The following is a 19,428-nucleotide window of genomic DNA, read 5'->3' on the forward strand; positions in this document are numbered from 1 at the left end:
AGTGTTAATGCCTCCTTGGCAGTCTTATCTGCTAAATAGTTTCCCTCTACACCCATAATACGTGATTCTGGTGCCGGCATCCGAACACTCAGCCAGTAGGTCCCGGATCCGCTGCACCAGAGGATGCTGAGGGAAACAGGTATCAATAAAATGGAGCGAACTCAGGGAGTCAGCTCACACAAAAATGTATCGGCGCTCATCAGACAGTGCGTAGCGCAGAGCTTCACACTTAGCATACAGCTCTGCTGTGTACATACTACAGGTTTACGAGAGAGCAAAAAGGAACCTATCAGTGTTGACAACGAATGCACAGTCCACATTAATGTCTGTTCTCGAGCCATCCGTGCACACGACAGCTGAACCTGGATACAAGCGAAAAACGGACATCCGCATGCATCCTCTTTGCTGACTCAGCCAGTTCTACTTTCTTTCTTCTATAAGCCTCATTAACACTGATAGCTTCCCATCGAATTCCATTCTGTTCACCAAGTTATATTCAAGGAGTCCCTCGCCTGTCAAATTAGTGTTCATTTTCCTTCGGGCCAGTATGCAGATCCTGGGTTATTTCAGGATGTAGTACTACCCACGGAGGTATCCCACTTCGTTGTCTGACAAGGCAAGGAACGAAGGTACAAGAAGCAATCTGTGACTGATCTCCAAGCGTATTCCAACCGGCCGCATTGCTCGAGAACAAGCAGCATAGAGCAAACTGTTGACATAGTTGAATACGCAAGGAATATCTTGGATGAAGCGGCATCTGTGGCAAATTTGCAGCATACGAAAGAAGAATTTGCTGGCGCCTCAGGTGTAACGGCGACACACGAGACTCAGCGAGCAGGCTAGCGACGGGGCTTGTACGAAAAGCTATGTTGGTGTTTGAAAACTTACTTAAAAATGAAAAATCACGTACTTTTAGTTTTAGAAAATCCACTTAAGGGGGCTTGAAAGAAGATAAATAGGGGTTGAAGTATTGTTATTATATTTACCTATAAAAATAAAATGGTAATGACTGTTTGACTGTACATTGACTATTTAGGCAAAATTTTCGTTCAAGTATCCATTTCAGGTGCTATAATGATCATCTGCATATATTTTACCTTTAGTTTCGAGAAAATTCTCACTTTTACTCCTCTCCCCAAATCAAGATATGGCATAATTTGCCAGGCGGGGTTGAGAATTTAGTTACAGAAAAATTATAGGTTTTAGCCTGTAACTGACGGAAACATTCCAGGATGTTTAAATTTATAACTTTTTACCCTGGAAATTATCAAAATATGGAGGCAGTTTCAATAACAATGCAGACTTTTGTTTCGTGTCTATAAACAGTCAGTCTTGTCACAAAGCGGGTGGCATAATCTTGGCTCAATTTGGAGTGGTCTACAACTTTGTTTCTTGCTGTAACATTTGCATCCAAAAAGTAATGCAGGTGTGAAAGTCTTACCCAAATTTCTCCCTATTCAACGTTTCTAACTGAATCTAACCCACACACACGCATGTATATATATACATACATATATATATATACACGAGGTACGAGAAAATGCGAATGGATCAACTATTTCGATCGCAATAAGTGGCATCTTATGGCGCAATCTTTTGTCGATATTACATTCCGATTAGCAGCAGTTAATCTAATAATGAAGGTCTGGAATATTGTAAACATGCATATACTCGTGTGTGTCGATCTATATATATATTCAGTGAGTAGCGATCCAGAAAGTGTGTGTCCACCATTATAATTAATAATTTGCAAATCGATAGTGACTGTCATTAGTAGGGAATCTGCTCTTTTAATCAATACACCCCACATCTACTTTGACTGGCAGTGGGAATGGGGTCCTTCTCCAACTCTTGGGTAACTGGCATTTGTAACGAAGGCCTACCATTGTAATGAATAATTCCCTTCTCAATTTGACTGGCAGAAGGCTAGGGAGAATGCCATTTTCTTCAAAATTCCCCTACCCGATTGTGTTAGGAAGTAGGTAAGAATGAAAACTTCCCAAATCGATTGTGATCGCACTGTAGACACGGTGCCTTCTATTTTAATGAAAATGTCCCCACCCTATTGTGAATGGCAGTAGGCAAAAGAGCCTGCCGTCATCACAACTCCCCAGCTCACACCTACCATTGGAAACAATGTATGAGGAGCTCCCCATGCTGTTTATTGGATAACGCTAAAGAAAATGCAATTGAAGACATCTTATCCATTGGGTGTACAGTAATTTACTTCGATATCCATATACAGTCACCTGGCAGTAGGTATAAAATACCTTTTGGGTGAAGCGACCCCGTCGTAATAATAGCCTATACATGGTATGATACTAGGAAATCAACCTCAGAGAAGGTTAGGGCGTCCCCTGCTTAAAGCGACGTGTAGTTCTCAGTGTACTGGGGGAACTGTGAGAAATGGGCAACCAGTAACCTACATTATGATAGCAATAGTAAATTTTGTGACAGTGACAGAAAGGCGGAAGAAGTAGTAGATTTCATGGAGAAGGTGGAAATAATGCCGCTGCGTGATGTGAAATGGAAAGGTAACGGAAGGTAGAAATTGAGGAAAGGATGCACGTTTTACTGGAGTGGTAGCCAAGAGGCAATAAAGGGAGTGGGACTAATTATTTCGAAGGAATTGGAGGATTATGCTGAAGTGGTAGAATGTGTCAGTGACAGAATAGACTAAAGATGAAGAATAAAGTGATGGACTTCATACAAGTACTGTATATGCATCACAGACGGCAAACAGGGAAGAAGGTATTAAAGGATTCTTGGAGAAAGTTGAAAGAGAAATTTCAGATGTGGAAGTGATTATTATGGGAGATCTGAATGCACCGGTCAGAAAGGAGAGACCAGGAAAGAAAGAAGTCTTTGGACCATCCGAATAAGGGAAAAAGAATCGCAGAGAGGAACTGGTGGACTTTGAAAGGAATGTTCTTATAGTGGGGAATACATGAACTCGAAAGAAATACAGCGCGGAAATTACGAGATATTGTTGGGGTGACAGATGAACACTATCAGTAATTCACTTCCTGTTGGTGGAAGGCACAAAAAGCAGGAAGTTGATGGATGTGACAGCTTTACCAGGAAAAGCATTTGAAGGGGACCGTAGAATTGTGGTGGCAAAATTACGGTTGGGAAAAGTGGAAAAACTAAAAGAGATAAGAGACAGCAAAATAAAAGTATGGAAACTGAAGGATGAAATGTACGGGAAGATTTTCAGGAGAGATTGAAGCAACACATCTGAGTTACTGAATTGGAAAATGTAGTAGAGTTGTCGGCCAATTATAAAAAGTTATTTGTTAGTGCAGCAGAGAGTGCTTGCGGCAGGACATCTACAAGAGTGAAAGAAAAGGAGACACCATGGTGGAATGAGGACGTGAGGAATGTGGTCAAAGAAAAGAAGACAGCCGGGCGAGAATGGAACTGAGATCAAACAGAAGAAAGCAAAAGGAAGTATCACAACAGCAAAATGAGTGGTAAGAAGGTGGTAAGAGAAGAGAAGATGAGTTGGGAAGAATTTACACAAGAAATGGAAGCGGATGTAAGTGGCAATAGATGGATGCTTTATGGATTTATAAGAAGTAAGAGGATATAAAGAGTTACCACAAAGCTCATGAATAAAGGAAGGTGGGGAAATGTTAACACACCCAGAAGAGATAAAGGGAAGTTGGAATGAGTATTTTGAAAAGGTATTAAATATGAACAACTTTACACGGGAGATAGAAGCAATACAGTGTGAGGACTCAGCAAGAGAGGATGATATAACAATGAGGGAGGTGGAGTTAGGGGTACAAAAGTTGAAGATTCGAAAAGCAACATGCATGGATGAAATCAGTGTGGAATTGATAAAAGCTGCTGGACCTGCTGGTAGGCCTATGCAATGCTTGTACTGACTATGAAAGTGTATGTGAAAACACAAATGTGTACCAGAAGGCTGGAAAAAGGGATAATAATACCAGTGTTTAAGAAAGGGGACAAGAAAGTTTGTGGTAACTATGTAGGAATCACACTTATATTGCAAGTATTTAAAATACTGGAAAGGATGTTAGAAGAAAGATTGAAGGAGAGTTATAGGAGGAACAATACGGCCTCCGGAGTGGAAGATGTACGGTGGACCCAATCTTTAGCATTAGACAGCTGTTGGAAGAGTACTGTTAATATGGAAAGGATCTGGTCGTGACTTTCATAGATAAAGAAGAGACATATGGTTGTGTACCCAGAGTGAAGGTTTGGGAAACCATCGTTAAAAAGAGACTCAGAAGAGAAATATTAGAAACGGTGCAAGCAATATATAACAACTGTGTTAGAAGAGTATTGACCTAATAGGAAAGACAGAATGGTTTAGGGATAAGACTGCACTAAGACAGGGTCTGTTGTGTCACCACTTTTGTTTATTAAGGTCATAGGCAAAATTCTAAAGGTAACAAAGGAAGCCAATGGAGATAAAGAGATGAAGGGACTAATATTTGCAGATGATGATGTGATCTGGGGAAAGAATGGCAATGAAGTGCAACAACAACTAGTTTTACTAAACGAGAAAATAGAGAAATATGGCATGAAAATCAGTACAGACTAAAGCAAGACTATGGCGATGTCGAGAGGGAAAGGCAGAAATAAGGCACTGTGAAAATTGGATGTCAGAGTCTGGAAATTGTGGACAGCATTAAATACCTTGGAAGTGAATTAATGCAAAATGCTAGCATGGACATGGAAATTAGCAGGAGGGTACAGCAGAGTAATGCATTCAACTAAAGTGTAAGAAAACTTGTTTGGAGAAAAGAAGTACCAAGGAAAGTAAAGAGATAATGTACAAAATGTACTGTGTACCCATACCGATTTATGCAGCTGAGACTTTGACTAGCAGGCAAGAGAGTAGAATTCAAGCCAGTGAGATGACATTTCTAAGTAATATGATAGGGAAGACAAGGAAATATAGTGAGAAATAAAGATTTTTCGATAGAAAGTAGAGATAGGGAAGCTAAATGGGAGAGTTGAAGGGTATTTATGACGGTATTTAGGAGTTGTAGTAGGGATGTAAAGGAGAGGGCATATAAGTCTCTGGTAAGACCCCAACTAGAGTATGGTTCCAGTGTATGATACCCTCACCAGAATTACATGATTCAAGAACTGGAAAAAACAAAGAAAAGCAGCTCGATTTGTTCTGGGTGATTTTCCGGCAAAAGAGTAGCGTTAGAAAAATGTTGCAAAGTTTGGGCTGGTAAGACTTGGGAGAAAGAAGACGAGCTGCTCGACTAAGTGGTATGGTCCGAGCTGTTAGTGGAGAGATGGCATGGGAGGACATCAGCAGACGAATAAGTTTGAAAGGTGTCTTTAAAAGTACGAAAGATCACAATATGAAGATAAAGTTGGAATTCAAGACGGCAAATTGGGGCAAATATTCTTTTATAGGAAGGTGAGTTAGGGATTGTAATAACTTACTAAGGGAAATGTTCAATAATTTTCCAATTTCTTTGCGATCATTTAAGAAAAGGCTAGGAAAACAACAGATAGGGAATCTGCCAACTGGGCGACTGCCCTAAATGCTGATCAGTAGTGATTGATTGATGATGATGATGATGATAAACTTTGAACATGTAAAGAGGATGGAGAAATAAAATTCCAAGACAGATGCTGGAGGCAAAGAGCGAGTGCAAGAGAGCAATAGTAAGACCTAGAAGAAGGTGGATTGAATCAGTGAAGAGTGGCATATGAAGACGAAATTTAGACTGGAACAGGAATGGTGGAAGGAAAGAAGAAGGTGAAGTGCCATAAATACCCCGACCCGGCAGAGCTTGATAAGGAGAAATGATGATGATCCTTTTACAGTGTAGAATACTGTAGCGAAGCACGTGTACATTTTGTAGTACACTAATAAGAGCTGAAGAAAACGAATTTGGGGATTTAAGGGTAGGCTCAGTGTTATCATCGTATCCTATTTCAATTGTGTTTTGATAATGTAATATTCATTTGAGATGTCGGACTGAGGCTGACTACTTTGTGACCCTCACTATGGGGGTGTTGTGTTTCCGGGATGTACCATGGACCTATATTACATTGCTGAGAAGGCTCTTCTTTTTATGATCCATTTCTTACTATAATTTTTCTAACACTCAACTAAGGCCTTTCTTTCTCTGCTCAATTCCTAAAACATTTAAGGATTAAATTTGGTTAATGGGGTTTCCCAGACTCTGCTTTATTTCTGCTTTTACTGCATCTTTTCTAATTATGTTATAGGATATCAACTTTTGTATACTACATGTATAAAAACAAAATATTCCAATAAACAACACCCTCACCCCGATCTGTATTTTTCGACATTATGGGAGACGGTTAACGCTTTATCTTACAGATGAAGTTTATTGGAAGCACTTAGGGGGCACCCCAAAACCGAATGTAATGACATCTGTTAATAGACTTGAAAATCAAGTTTTCCCCAGATATTTCAGCATATCCCTGATGGCTTTCTTTGCCCTCAGGTGTTGAAGGTGTTACCTACCAAGAGGAACAAGTGTCACTGATGGTGCAATAGCTTCGGTAATTGATGCAGTATCTTTACCTGCATTTGGTTGCCGTTAAAGGAAAATAAAGGCAACTGTTGAAATAAAATCTCTTTGTTCTCTTCAGACATCTATTATAATACATATTACACTGTAATTTACACTGGAGTAAAATGAAATCCCAAGACCAAGGAGTGTAATTCTATTCAGGCTAAGCAGTTGTCTAGGTAACACAGTTATTTGACTAAAGTTTCCGGGTCACAGGTTCAAGTATGTGCGAGAAGACATGTGACGATTGTAGTCGCCATGATTTTGAATGCAGGCATGTAAACGTGCTCGCATTGTATCACACTGGTGCCATATGTCCTTTTGTGGAATGGAGTTCCACGCCTATTGCACTTGCTCATTGTCATCAGCGACGGTTAATGCTGATATTGGATGAAGTCGTCCTATAATGTCCCATACGTGCTCAATGGGCGAAAAGTCAGGTGATCTTGCAGCGAAAGGCAACTGGTCCAAATTCTGTGGAGCACGCTGGGTGACAGTAGTGGTAAGGTGGCGAGCATTATCCTGTTGGATAACACCCCTTTGAATATTGCAAATGAATGGCAACGCAAACGGTTCAGTCACTAGTGTGATGTACAAATCAGATATCAACGTTCTTGGGATAACGACGGGTGTGCTGTCAACGGAAATCGCTCTCCAGACCATAACTCCTGGGGTAGGTCTACTGTGTCCACGCTGCAGATAGCTTGTTTCCGAGGGATCACCTGGCCTCCCCCTTGCCAACCTACGGCCATCACTGGAAAGAAGTCAGAAACGGCTCTCATCTGAGAACACAACAAATCTCCGCTCCCCCCTTAAGTGAGCTCTAGCTTGACCCACTCTAGTCGCAGATGGCAGCGATTTTGACGTTAGTGGCATGAACGCTACAGCACGCCTGGCTCGGAGCTGTCCCTCAAGTAATCGATTTAGTTTCAGTTCGCTTTGTTAGTCTGTGACCGACTGAAACTCTAATGTGTACTGCAGATAAAACATGATCCACCACAATCCTGCGGAGATTACGGAGGTCTTCCCTATCCGTAGCGGCCCGTGTGTGGCAATATCCCAGTCTTCCTGAGACAGTGCCGTCCCGTGAATATTGTTACCAGCACCCTGGTGAAGCTCACGCCCTAGTTAAATTTGGGGGCTCAAACCCTGTTGGGGCTTACAACTTGGCTGAAAGTGGGGGCTCACTCCCTGGCAGGTCTCACACCTTACCTAAGAGCAGGGGGTCACACTATAGCAGAGGCTTACACCTTAGATAAGAGCAGGGGCTCAGAGACCATAGATAATGGTTGAGGATCACACTAGCTAAGAGTCAGGGCTTACACCTTGGTTAAGAGTAGGGCTTAACACCACCCAGGCTAATAGAGCTGCTCCTTACCTGATCCTCACCTACCCCTCACTAGATCCTCACCAGACACACCTGATCTTCACTAGTACCTCGCTAGGTCTTCAGCAAGTTGAGGTTCAAGGCTGAGTTACGATGAAAATTGACATGCTAGCTGAGATGCAAATTGAGGTTAAAACCTAAATTGGCATGATATGAGATGGAAGTTAAGATGAAAATTGAGGTGCAAGGCTGAATCAAGGTGCAAATTGAGGTGCAGGTTGATTGAGGCTAGGGCTGAGGAGGAAGACGAGGAGGAGGGGAGGCAGAGGATGAAGAGGAAGATGAGGAATCTAAGGCTGAGGATGAGGAATCTAAGGGTGAGGATGAGGAAGAGGATGCTGAGGTTCAATACGGGGAGGGCTCCATACATTTTTGAAAACTACAGACGAATTTTACTGATTAATTTGGACAGATACATAAAGCAACAGTGGCTACCTTTCAAATATATTGTATACTACAAAGTACATAACTTTTTATAGTGCTTATTTTCACACTAGATTCTTATAAATTCATGTTTTGTAGCTTAATAATATATGTAAGCTTTTCACACATTCTTAGTGTGGCTAGCACATTTTTCAAATGTGTATTGCAAAGTACATATTCTTACTTTTATAATTTCACTCTTGTTATTCAATGTCTTCTGGCTTAATATTTACACACAGGTAAGTTTTTACACAGACTTAAAGGGAGTAGCACATTTTTTCAAATGTACACTGCAATGTACATAATTCTACTTTTATATTCACACACATATTTTAATCAACGTTTACTAGCTTAATATACACACAAAATGTAAGCCTTTTCCACGGTCTTATGTGAATGAATACTTATCAATGCTGCTGTGCCCCATGCTAGAATATCAGTAGAATGTGGAATAACAAAACTTTTATTATCTTCATTTTGTGAGCTTCTTTATTAATTGTGTATGAACCTGATGCTTTTCTTCTAATAACGGCCATCTGCAATTGTAAAACATGCTGATTATATATACAAGTGGTATAATTTTCTACACATAGTTCATTCATAATATTTTAACGCCTTTCAATTTTTGGATGACTAAATCATTAACAGTTAAAATACTATTACATTTAGTGTCTAGAGTTGTACCTATAATATTTCCACAACGTTCATCTTTCATTGTGACTTGAACGCTTTTGTTAACTAGCGGAAGATTATAAGAATTATTATCTGCATGATTACTAATATCAAAACGATGTAAGTCTGGTTTTATAACACCACAATAGTTATGTCTCAATCCGATAAGTCCGAATATCAGTATCTGTGCAGAGTAATTTAATATTATCAGCGTAGTTGTAGTGTAATTCATACATGGGTGTTCTAGCCAGTTGAAGTACAGTAAAGCCAACAGAGTTAACACGAGCTATTTTATAATGACCGAATTATCAAAGGTATTAAAAGTTAGAATTATATTTTCAGTTTTAAAATAAAATACGCAAAACGTAATATGAAATAATATATTGATCAGGTGTATATAACATGAAAGGGCAAAGTAGGCACAATTAATGTTAGGTAATATATAGCTAGTCACACTACTTACGTCCAGCTTTACTCAGTTAATTTACAATAAAATAAGTGATTAAATCTGATAGGAAACCGAGTAGATAAAATGAAGGTCACTACAAGGTTAATTCCTGAATTTTAAGTAATAAGAAGTAAATTTTATTTGTAGTGTAATTTATGATGAATCAATAAATGAATTTAGAATATGGAAACTAGATCTTTCTTATTCCGTAATTAAAATAAGTTGTATGTGTATTTCAGTGTGGGGAATGTTGGAGGATTAACCATGGATACTGGAGGAAGTGCATTTCGCTGTGATGTGTGCAGTATTATGTTTTCTGATAAGTTTCATATGAAAAGACATATGATAACTCACTCAATAGTTACGTTATACACGTGTACTATTTGCAGTTCTACATTCTGTCATAAAAATAGTTTAAAATCACACATGTTTGGTCATTCTGAAGAAAGGCCATACAAATGCAAACATTGCGATAAGACGTTTAAGCATTCTAAGAGTTTGAAAGCCCACAAGACTACTCATAACCGAAGACGGCCGTTTTGTTGTAAAGTATGCAACAAGAAATTCTTCTACAAAAGTAACTTGCAAACTCATATGGTGACTCACTCTAACCTAAGAAAATTTACCTGTAACGAATGCAACAGCACGTTCGCACTGAAGACGACCCTCCAATCCCACATGAAAATCCATACTGGTGAACGATCTTACTCCTGCAATGAGTGCAGTCGTACTTTTGCCCTACGAACAACGCTGTTAACTCATATGCTGCAGCACTCTGGTATGAAGCCATATTCTTGTGACGTATGCGAGAAGTCGTTTTCTCAGAATTGTCACTTGAAATCTCACACGGTAACACACAGTGGTGAGCGACGATTTAAATGTGATGATTGCAAGAAGTCGTTTACACAGAAGTGTCATCTGCGAACACACATGACAGTACATTCCCAGAATGGACCATACCAGTGTAAACTGTGCAGTAGTACTTTTAACCATCGAAGTACACTACGAACGCATATGTATACTCATACGGGAGAAAAGCCCTACCAATGTAAATACTGCGATCGTAAATTCACTCAAAGTTGTGCTCTTCAAGGCCATATGCGGGTACACACTGGAGAGAGGCCGTACTGTTGTGAAGTATGCAAAGCTACTTTTAAGCAGCGCGGTGCTCTTATTTATCATGTCAAGACACACACCGAAGAGAGGTACTTCCAATGCCAGAAATGCAAGCGTAGCTTTAATCATAGAAGAGGTCTTCGTGTTCACATGGCAACTCATTCTGGTGTTAAGCGCTTCACGTGTGATGTATGTGGCTCGAAGTTTGCTCGTCGCAGTGTTCTCAAAGCCCATATTTTAACACACACTAAAGGAATGCTATACACATAAGCGATCACAATACTGCTTTTGTCATTTACATAACCTATCCTACAAATTACAGATATATACTGCTGTTCCATCCTATGTGATATTACAGTTATTCTGACTGTACCATCAATACACATATCTCATCAAGAACAGGTATACAATTCAGAACTAACTTCGAGAAACTTCCTGTAAAGCATGCAGCGATATTTCCCGTTGGGGTGTGTGTGAAAGTATCGTAGAGGAAGCTTACAACAATTATTGAACATGTCATGTATTTCACTTGGAATATACACTCAGATTTTGTGACTGGATAATTTCGGACGTCAGGTGCTTCCTTTTATAGAACTTTACTTTGTAATGCAAGGTGTGCTTCAGAACATTTGATGACAGTACTGTCCCCAGTAGGCACACATGAATTCTTAAATGGGTGGATTCTTCAATTGTGAGAAAATTAATACAACTTATATAATCCTGGATATATTTAATTCTGTAGAAGTTTTGAAACTATTATAAATTGCTCTTCAGTTTAGAGCATTAACCTGTCTTAGCAAATTTACACTCGTTACACATTCCAGTCCACATATCCAACATTAAAATTAACATCTGCCATGAATAAATGCTGCAGACGTTTTGATTCATGTGAATTTTAGTTATTCTCACCCGAATTTTGATGTGTAAATTGGCCGTTAAAGCACACATCGTCAGAATTACTCAATACTCCAACAGTTTATACGTAATATCTCTCTCTAGATCTCCACTTACATTTCCGTGAGAGTCTGGCATTTTATAATACATTTTATTGATTTTAATTAATTTCATATCCTTGAAAAATTTGTCATTGCATAGTAATTATTTCAATAGCTCTAAGTATTTTGATGATGTTGACGTGCTTCTTGTACAGTCGTTAGCCGTTTTCCGTTTATCCAATCAATTCAGGTAAGGCAGCTGTACAACCATGAAAATAATTTTGGTTTTGTACGAGATTTTCCCGTTGATGCGGCAATTGTGACACTGATTTAGAAAATTGTTAAGCCATTACTTTTTAGTTTCGAAACGTAGCATGTACAATGATAAAAAAACACGCAAAACTGAAAAAGTGTCGGTATACATTCACAGCATTCATTCAACCCATTGTATTCCCGTTTGGAAAATTCCAGTTTTCTGTTATATTTGCGTAAGTCTATAAAAGAGGAATTTACAACAGGCCAAGACAATGTAAAACGCGGAAGTCCTGTAAGCGAGCTCAGCCAAAGGTCCATTACAAATTATTTAAAACACTTTCAGTTAACTATTCCTTTAAAATGATTTTTAGATTTCTGCCAACACTTCAGCTTCGTATTTCGTACGTTGTACAATAACAAAATCTACTAACGTTCAGTATTATGTGAGGTAAGTCGAATTTATGATGCTTTGGTTTTCAGCAGACGTTTAGAAAACTGTACACGAAAGCCAAAATTTACAGATGCGTTCAAGACCACTGCTTAAGCCGCGCCTTAATGAGGTACTCTTCATTTCCTTCACGAGAATCTGAAATTCCACTAGCGTTGCGATTTTTGTTTTCCGTTGATATATGTAATTGCAATTGTGAAATGCGTTGTATTGCCCATATTGGCTATATCATATGACACCGGTATTTAGAGCGGGGAAACAGGACCATAGTAATAAAACACGTTCCCAGCAACTCAAGCCAATTAGTTGGCTATTTGTCATACATTGACAAATAATTAAGACTTGTACGATTGTTCGGTGGCGAAACGGCGATGCGGTGGACTGTATGCTTCGGACAGTATTTCGTAACACGCAAAATGTAATGTGGAATGGATCTCCTCTAGGCACTTTTAGAGAAGAGTTTACAGATCATTGGTATGTGAGCGGAAATTTATATCTGGGCGTAAATGGTCATGATAACAACGCAGTATTAGGTTTCATAATGCAGGTGTTACAATTAGCAAGTAATGAGCATATTCAAATTCGGCATTACGGACTTACTCCAAACTTTGTATGTAAGATGATGGTGTGTGCTAGTACGTTTCCACATTTCAAGCAATACCTAGGAGGAGATGGTTATTACAATTTAAATTAACAAATCAATGTGAAGATCTTACATCAAAACTGAGGTAATGTGTAGCTGAAAGTAAGTGTTGTGTTTCTCTAGAAGAAACTGAAAATTCAGCTGGTTGGTACATTCTAATCATCTTTGTAGATTAATGTATTTCTAGTGAAAGGCTTTTGTTTAATTCGGAAGTTCTTCTGAATGTTAATCTACAAGCATCATAAAAACTGTTTAAAACAGGATCATTGTTAGTATCAGTCTACGGATATATCATTTACTTCCTTACAGACACATCAAAATTCCTTTTCTAACGGCCTTCTCCCTGGCTAAATGGTTAGCGTGCTGGCCGTTGGTCACAGGGGTCCCGGGTTCGATTCCCGGCACGGTCGGGAATTTTAACCATCATTTGTTAATTTTTCTGGCACGGGGGCTGGGCGTATGTGTTGTCTTCATCATCATTTTATCCTCATCACGACGCACAGGTCACCTACGGGTGTCAAATCAAAAGATCTGCACCTGGCGAGCCGAACCCGTCCTGGGATCTCCCGGCACTAAAAGTGATACGCCATTTCATTTTTTCCTGTTCTAACATGCTCCAATTGACATGTCTGGTTCATCGATTCCATCGCATAGCTGAGATGTCAATGTTGACAGCTTGATGGCAAAAGCAGGAAATGGAATTTCAAAGAGTCTGAACCCAAGATTTTCTTACCTCGTCAGTCCACCTTAAATCGACGGGGTGGCAACTAGGTAGCCGTACATATTTATTTTGCTGAAGATTACACTGAACCTACGGAAATAATAAACATTTTGACGGGCAAGAGAGGTGTGTTAAACAGGACCTCAATCTGATGTTTCAAGCACGTTGCATGGAATATATTTGATTAAGAATAACTTCACTGGGATATCCAGCACAAACAATTGTGAGTTTAGAGAATGTGGCTATTCAAATGCAGGATACCATAAAACTTGTAGAACGGCCGTTCAAGTGTAGAACAATTGCTGAGCCAGGTATCATTAATATTCAAGAGAAAACAGGTACCGTCATTGACGAATATTCTGGATATTTTAAAATAGGAAACATCGTAAATGTTTTAAACATTTTGGAAGGAAGTAACAGTTTATTCATCAGGAAGTTGAAGAAGAGAAGGGATGGCAGTGCATTTCAATATGATCTGAAATGTTTGCGGTTCGCTCTCGCGATGACATCGTTTGGTTTTTACTGAAGTTTTTAGATTACTTTTTCTTGCTACGGGTTTTACGTCGCACCGACACAGATGGGTCTTATGGCGACGATGGGATAGGAAAGGCCCAGGAGTTGGAAGGAAGTGGCCGTAGCCTTAATTAAGGTACAGCCCCAGCATTTGCCTGGTGTGAAAATGGGAAACCACGGAAAACATCTTCAGGGCTGCCGACACTGGGCTTCGAACCCACGATCTCCCGGATGCAAGCTCACAGCCGCGCGCGTCTATGTGCACGGCCAACTCGCCCGGTTTTCTTAGATTATAAACATTGTTATACCAGGGGATAATTTCCAGTTTTGAAATATTAAAAGGTATTGTATTTAATTGCAACAGGTTGGTTGATCTGTTAGAATATGACAGTACAAACTTAAGTGAACATAAATGTATTCCATATTGGTGTTTGTTTTTACGTTGTATCTCTTGATGTACAGATCCAGTGACAATTAAAATTAGCCGAAGTATATTAAAACATTTGGTTGCTTCGAATCAACGCTACTACCATGCTGTAGTTAGCTATTTATTCCGTACTGTGTACCATACCTGCCCACCTCTATCTTTATCAGGTTCGCTTTTCTGACGACCTTCTTGCCTTCTGTTACATAGGTGTACTCAGTGGCATGGCTATCACGGCCGAATTTGATTTCTATTTGTACACGCAATCTTAGCCTAAGGAGATGTCACATTGTCGTCCTCTGATTTTGCGACGTCATGTTCCCGATATTGTTTATCTGGCTTTGCCATGGCTCTTCATCTAAGCTTTTTCTTGATCAAGTGTAATGGCGAGTGACACAGTGCCTCTCGACGCTTGTTTTTATAAGCGTTATTTCAAATGTTCAAGATGTGAACACCATTGATATTGGAGGTGTCCAATGTACTTTATTGCACTTATATGAATGGCCTGATTAAGGTAATTCAACTACTATTTCTTGATTTTTCTATTTCTTTCTCCCTGTTATATGGAGTTGGCCTCGTGGACCATTTTTGTTTTATATCACCACGTGGCATTGTGGTTGGCTTCTTTATTTTTCGTAGACATGTATTTTGTGGTCGGCCTTTGTTCATTCTGTTGTTGCTGATTTAACATTGTTTTTATTAGCTATGATTTCCTTGGTATTACAACTCGGTACATTGATCTGTGCCTTACCATCATTGAGAGTCTCTATTGCGTGAATTATTTCTGTTGTACCTTGGATATGTGGTACGTGGGCTTTATTCTGCGGCTCACGTTGTGGAGGTCTCTATCTTATTACTCATGTACCAATTTGCTCCCCGTTTTTCCCGCTAAATGGGAGGCTTGTGTTTTGACATTTGAGTCCTATATGGGTAAGTACTGATTATGTGAATTGGGCCTCTGATGTGTGAGTATAGCTTCGTACATCCGCGCGAGACGTTATTCATGAACCGTACTCGTATATTTTTCCGTGTTCCGTGGACCGTTTTTTCCTATTGCGTGACAGTTCGAGTATGAGAAATGGCGGATGCATATCATGTCGCCTAGTTATGTCGTTTGTTTGTACTTATCTTTGCATTTTCTTTGCCACCTGCATTTTTGTGTATATGTTCCCTTAGCAACGCCTTGTGTATCCCTGACCCCGGGAGCCATTTTTGCGCTTGACCCTCCCTTTATTTTAACCGCTTGTCCGGCCATATACTGTATTATTTTTCCGTCTTACGTTGACGTTCTTCGGAAGCCACTGTTCTGAGTGTGTCGTGATCTGTAAATACTCGCCGTGCTGATATGGATAACAGATGATATATTTGCTTTGGGCAGAGGTCTGCATTATGCAACAAGGCTATTTTGTTCCTAAGGTAACTATTTCTTTCCCTACGTGCTGTACATTATTATGTACGCTGGTTGAACCTGTTGACTGGATCATATTATGGGTAAGTAGGGGAGCAAGGTGAGTTCTGAACCACCTCGTCAGCATTTTTCCTGCCGCGTCAGCACCCAAGGTCAATTACCCCGGCCAAAGTCATTGACCTCGGCCACGTGACCGTGACGTCATCACCACATGCTCTTGTTTGTAAACAAAGCCACGTGCTCTTGCTTGTAAACTAAGCCACGTGCATTTTTGACAGCTGTCATCCGCGAATTTGCATCGCTAACGTTAGTGCTGCCACCTTAACGGAGCAAAATCCTCATGGATGCAACCTTAGGCACGTGGGCGCGCGACATTTGAAATACCACGGCTCTTATCTCAGGCCACCCTAAGTAAATGGTTATGCTTTATTGATTTGGGGTGAGTATAGGGGGGTTCAAAGAGGTAGTTTTCTTTCCCCTACTTCCCGTTACCAAAAATACGGGACGGGTGAGTGAGATATGTGCTCTCTCTCTCTCTCCCTAGAGGTTCACCGCCGTAAACCCATACAAAGAACATTGTCCTGTGGCAAGGGCACGGCCGCCTCTTACGAGGCAAGCAAAGACACATTGTCTTACACTCGTATTTATATCTACGTTAAGTGGTGTGGGAGAGAATGCTTAGATCAACATGTGCGCGCGCACCTCCTGCTATCTACCCAAATCCGGAAATGAGTCAGCACTTCTTCTGCTGAGTCAACACCCGAGTTCTAGTAGTGTAGCAATGCAGGTTCCAATGCAAGGTCATTGATCCATAGTATAGTAGGTGTTCAATGTCGATTTGCGGATTTTGCATAAGAGAGCTAGCCTAACTTTACAGTCGCCATCTTGAGGGGCGTAACCTTTCTTTAACGGTTAGTTGCCCTTCCCGATGCCTAAGAGAGCAAAGCTAACCTCACATCCGCCATCTTGAAGGGGCTATCCTTAGTTTTACGGCAAGATGCGCTTCCCGATGCCAATTGTACAAGATGGCGGCTATACACAGCTCCTTATGAGACGGCTTAACGGCGCGTGCGCAAAATGGTGGCTACAAGATGGCTGCTATACATAGACCCTTATGAGACTCCCTAGGGACGCTTGCGCAAGATGGCGGCTATATAATTCTAAAAGATGTGGCTATACACAGCTCCGTATGACACGGCTTAAGGGCGCTTGCGCATGATGGCTGCTGCTCTTATGAGACACCCTGGGGACGCTTGCGCAAGGTAGCGGCTAATTCTACAAGATGGCGACTATACATAGCTTCTTATGAGACGGCCTAGTGGTGCTCATACAAGATAGCTGCTATACATAGGCTTTTATGAGACGCCCTAGGGACGCTAGTGCAACATGGGGGCTATACATGGGCTCTTATGTAGAAAGTTTGCTTAGAGGCTACTGCACAAGATCGCGGCTGCTGTTATGAAGATCCTTTTCCATGCGGTGGAGAGGATAATTTGAATTTCTTCGTGCTTTTTGACAGCCGCAATCTTTAATCAACAGAGCACCGTGCTGTCATCTATACGGCACTAAAACTTATTATCATGCACGCGGTGAAGGGCAGGTCGGAATTCCACGTGCTTTTAACAGCGGTCGCCTTTAATCAACGGAGCATTATGCTGCTATCTTTAGCTACTACTTTTGAAATGTAGTGGCGGGCTCGTGCCCTTGTTTGTAAACAAAGCCACGTGCATTTTGACAGCTGTCAGCGGCCATCCTTAAACAACAGAGCATCGTGCTGCCGTCCTTAGCTACTACCTTAGGTACGTGGTAGCGCGCAATTTGAAAAAATCCGCATGCTATTTTGACAGCTCCCATCATTAATCAACAGAGCATCGCGCTGCTATCTTTAGCTACTACCTTTGAAATGTGGTATCGGGAAATTTGAAACATTCCACGTGATTTTTTGACAGTTCCAATTTTCAATCAACAGAGCATCGTGCTGCTTATTTATTTATTTATTTAATCGTCTCAGAAACATGCATTATACTTACAAAAATAATAACAGGACAATAATAAATCTAGTACTATAAACATTAATCATTTCTGATGATGGCAGGTGACGATGTGATTTAAGCTCTCCATAAATGCAAAATTAATTTAATGTGGTGTGACCAATAAGCGGCTAATTTACATGCTTTCTTGGTAGCGTCCATCACATTCTGGAGAGAGCAAGTAGTTGGACAATCGTGCTGCTAACTTTACGGCACTAAACCTCATACCTTTGAAATTTGGTGGCGGTAATTTCCGCGTGCTTTTTTGACAGCGGTCAGCGGCCATCTATAAACAAGACAGCATCGTGCTGATACCTTTACGGCACTAAACCTTATATCTACTTAGTAGCGGGCAATTTAAAAAATTCCACGTCCTTTTTGACAGTTGACAGTTGCCATCTTTAAACAACAGACAATCGGAAACTTCAGTGCTGGTATCTTAACGGGGCTAAATCCACATGCCTGCAATCTTAAGCATGTAGTAGCGGGCAATTTGGAAAACTTCCACGTGTTTTTTGACAGTTGTCAGCCGCAATCTTTAACTACATGCGCTTGGCTTACTGCTACTATCTCGACGGAAGTAAAACTTTAAAGCGCGGGACTTAGCAACGCCTCAAGCAAGCAAGCAAGCAAGCTGCCCTTCCTACGATCATAGTTATAAAGCAAGCTGCCCTTCTGAACATAGTATTAACTTAGTTTTTAAACTAAGATGCCGTTAGAGATGCCGGCCATGGGGCGATTACACGAGATGGTGGCTATACATGGGCTCTTATGAGACGACATAGGGGGCGATTGCGCAAGATGGCTGCCATACATAGGCTCTTATAGAGAAAGCCAGCTTAGAGGCTACTGTACAAGATGGTGGCTGTTGTTATGTAGAAAGCTAGCTTAGAGGCTACTGCACAAGATGGCGGCTATACATAGGCTGTTATGGCCTTCTCCTCTGTTAAGCCATGTCTCTATCGAACAAGTTTAAACATGCATCGCGAAGGCAAGAGTGTGCGCGTGTTGCAGCGGTGACGTCATAATTGTTGTGCGTGTTTAGCCTTGATCGTTTTCTCAAGAATGAGTAGGTGTAAGGAGGCAAAGGAATGCAAGTACATTTTGAATGCAATGAAATATTTATTTACAATGTACTACAACAGTTTTCGTTTTACTGCTGACAAGGTTAGTGTGTTTCTTAGCAACTTTCTGCGGCATGCGTCCGAAATTGTAATGCCTCCTGTAACATTGAAATTAAACAAAAAATGTATAAATATATTATACTAAGTATGTTATGCTTTACAAAGCAGATAATGCACTTCTTACCTCGTTATTCATGTGGTTTGTTCCTTTTCTGAATCATCATCATCATCATCATAATTATGTACTAGAAAATGTTCTTCTGTACACTGTGTACAGTATTCAGTTCTCGGATTTGGTCCATCCCAATCGTCGTCACCATTTTCCCCTCGATACTTGTA

General features: G+C 40.5%; 1 protein-coding gene across 4 annotated transcripts in view; it reads left to right on the forward strand.

The window, feature by feature from the left end:
* The window catches only part of LOC136884706 (zinc finger protein 85), a 417,693-nt gene extending 406,254 nt beyond the window's left edge, over positions 1-11,439 (forward strand). For all 4 annotated transcript variants that reach the window (XR_010861415.2, XM_067156985.2, XM_067156986.2 and 1 more), the window contains one exon: positions 9,712-11,439. Coding sequence is in view for 3 of the 4 variants with exons in the window: in XM_067156985.2 (XP_067013086.2) it covers positions 9,712-10,858 (1,147 nt within the window). In the remaining variant the exon portion in view is untranslated. The remainder of the gene's footprint in view (positions 1-9,711) is intronic.
* The last annotated feature ends 7,989 nt before the right edge of the window (positions 11,440-19,428 follow it).

This window comes from Anabrus simplex, chromosome 13 (genome assembly GCF_040414725.1).
Source record: "Anabrus simplex isolate iqAnaSimp1 chromosome 13, ASM4041472v1, whole genome shotgun sequence".
Classification (NCBI taxonomy): domain Eukaryota; kingdom Metazoa; phylum Arthropoda; class Insecta; order Orthoptera; family Tettigoniidae; genus Anabrus; species Anabrus simplex.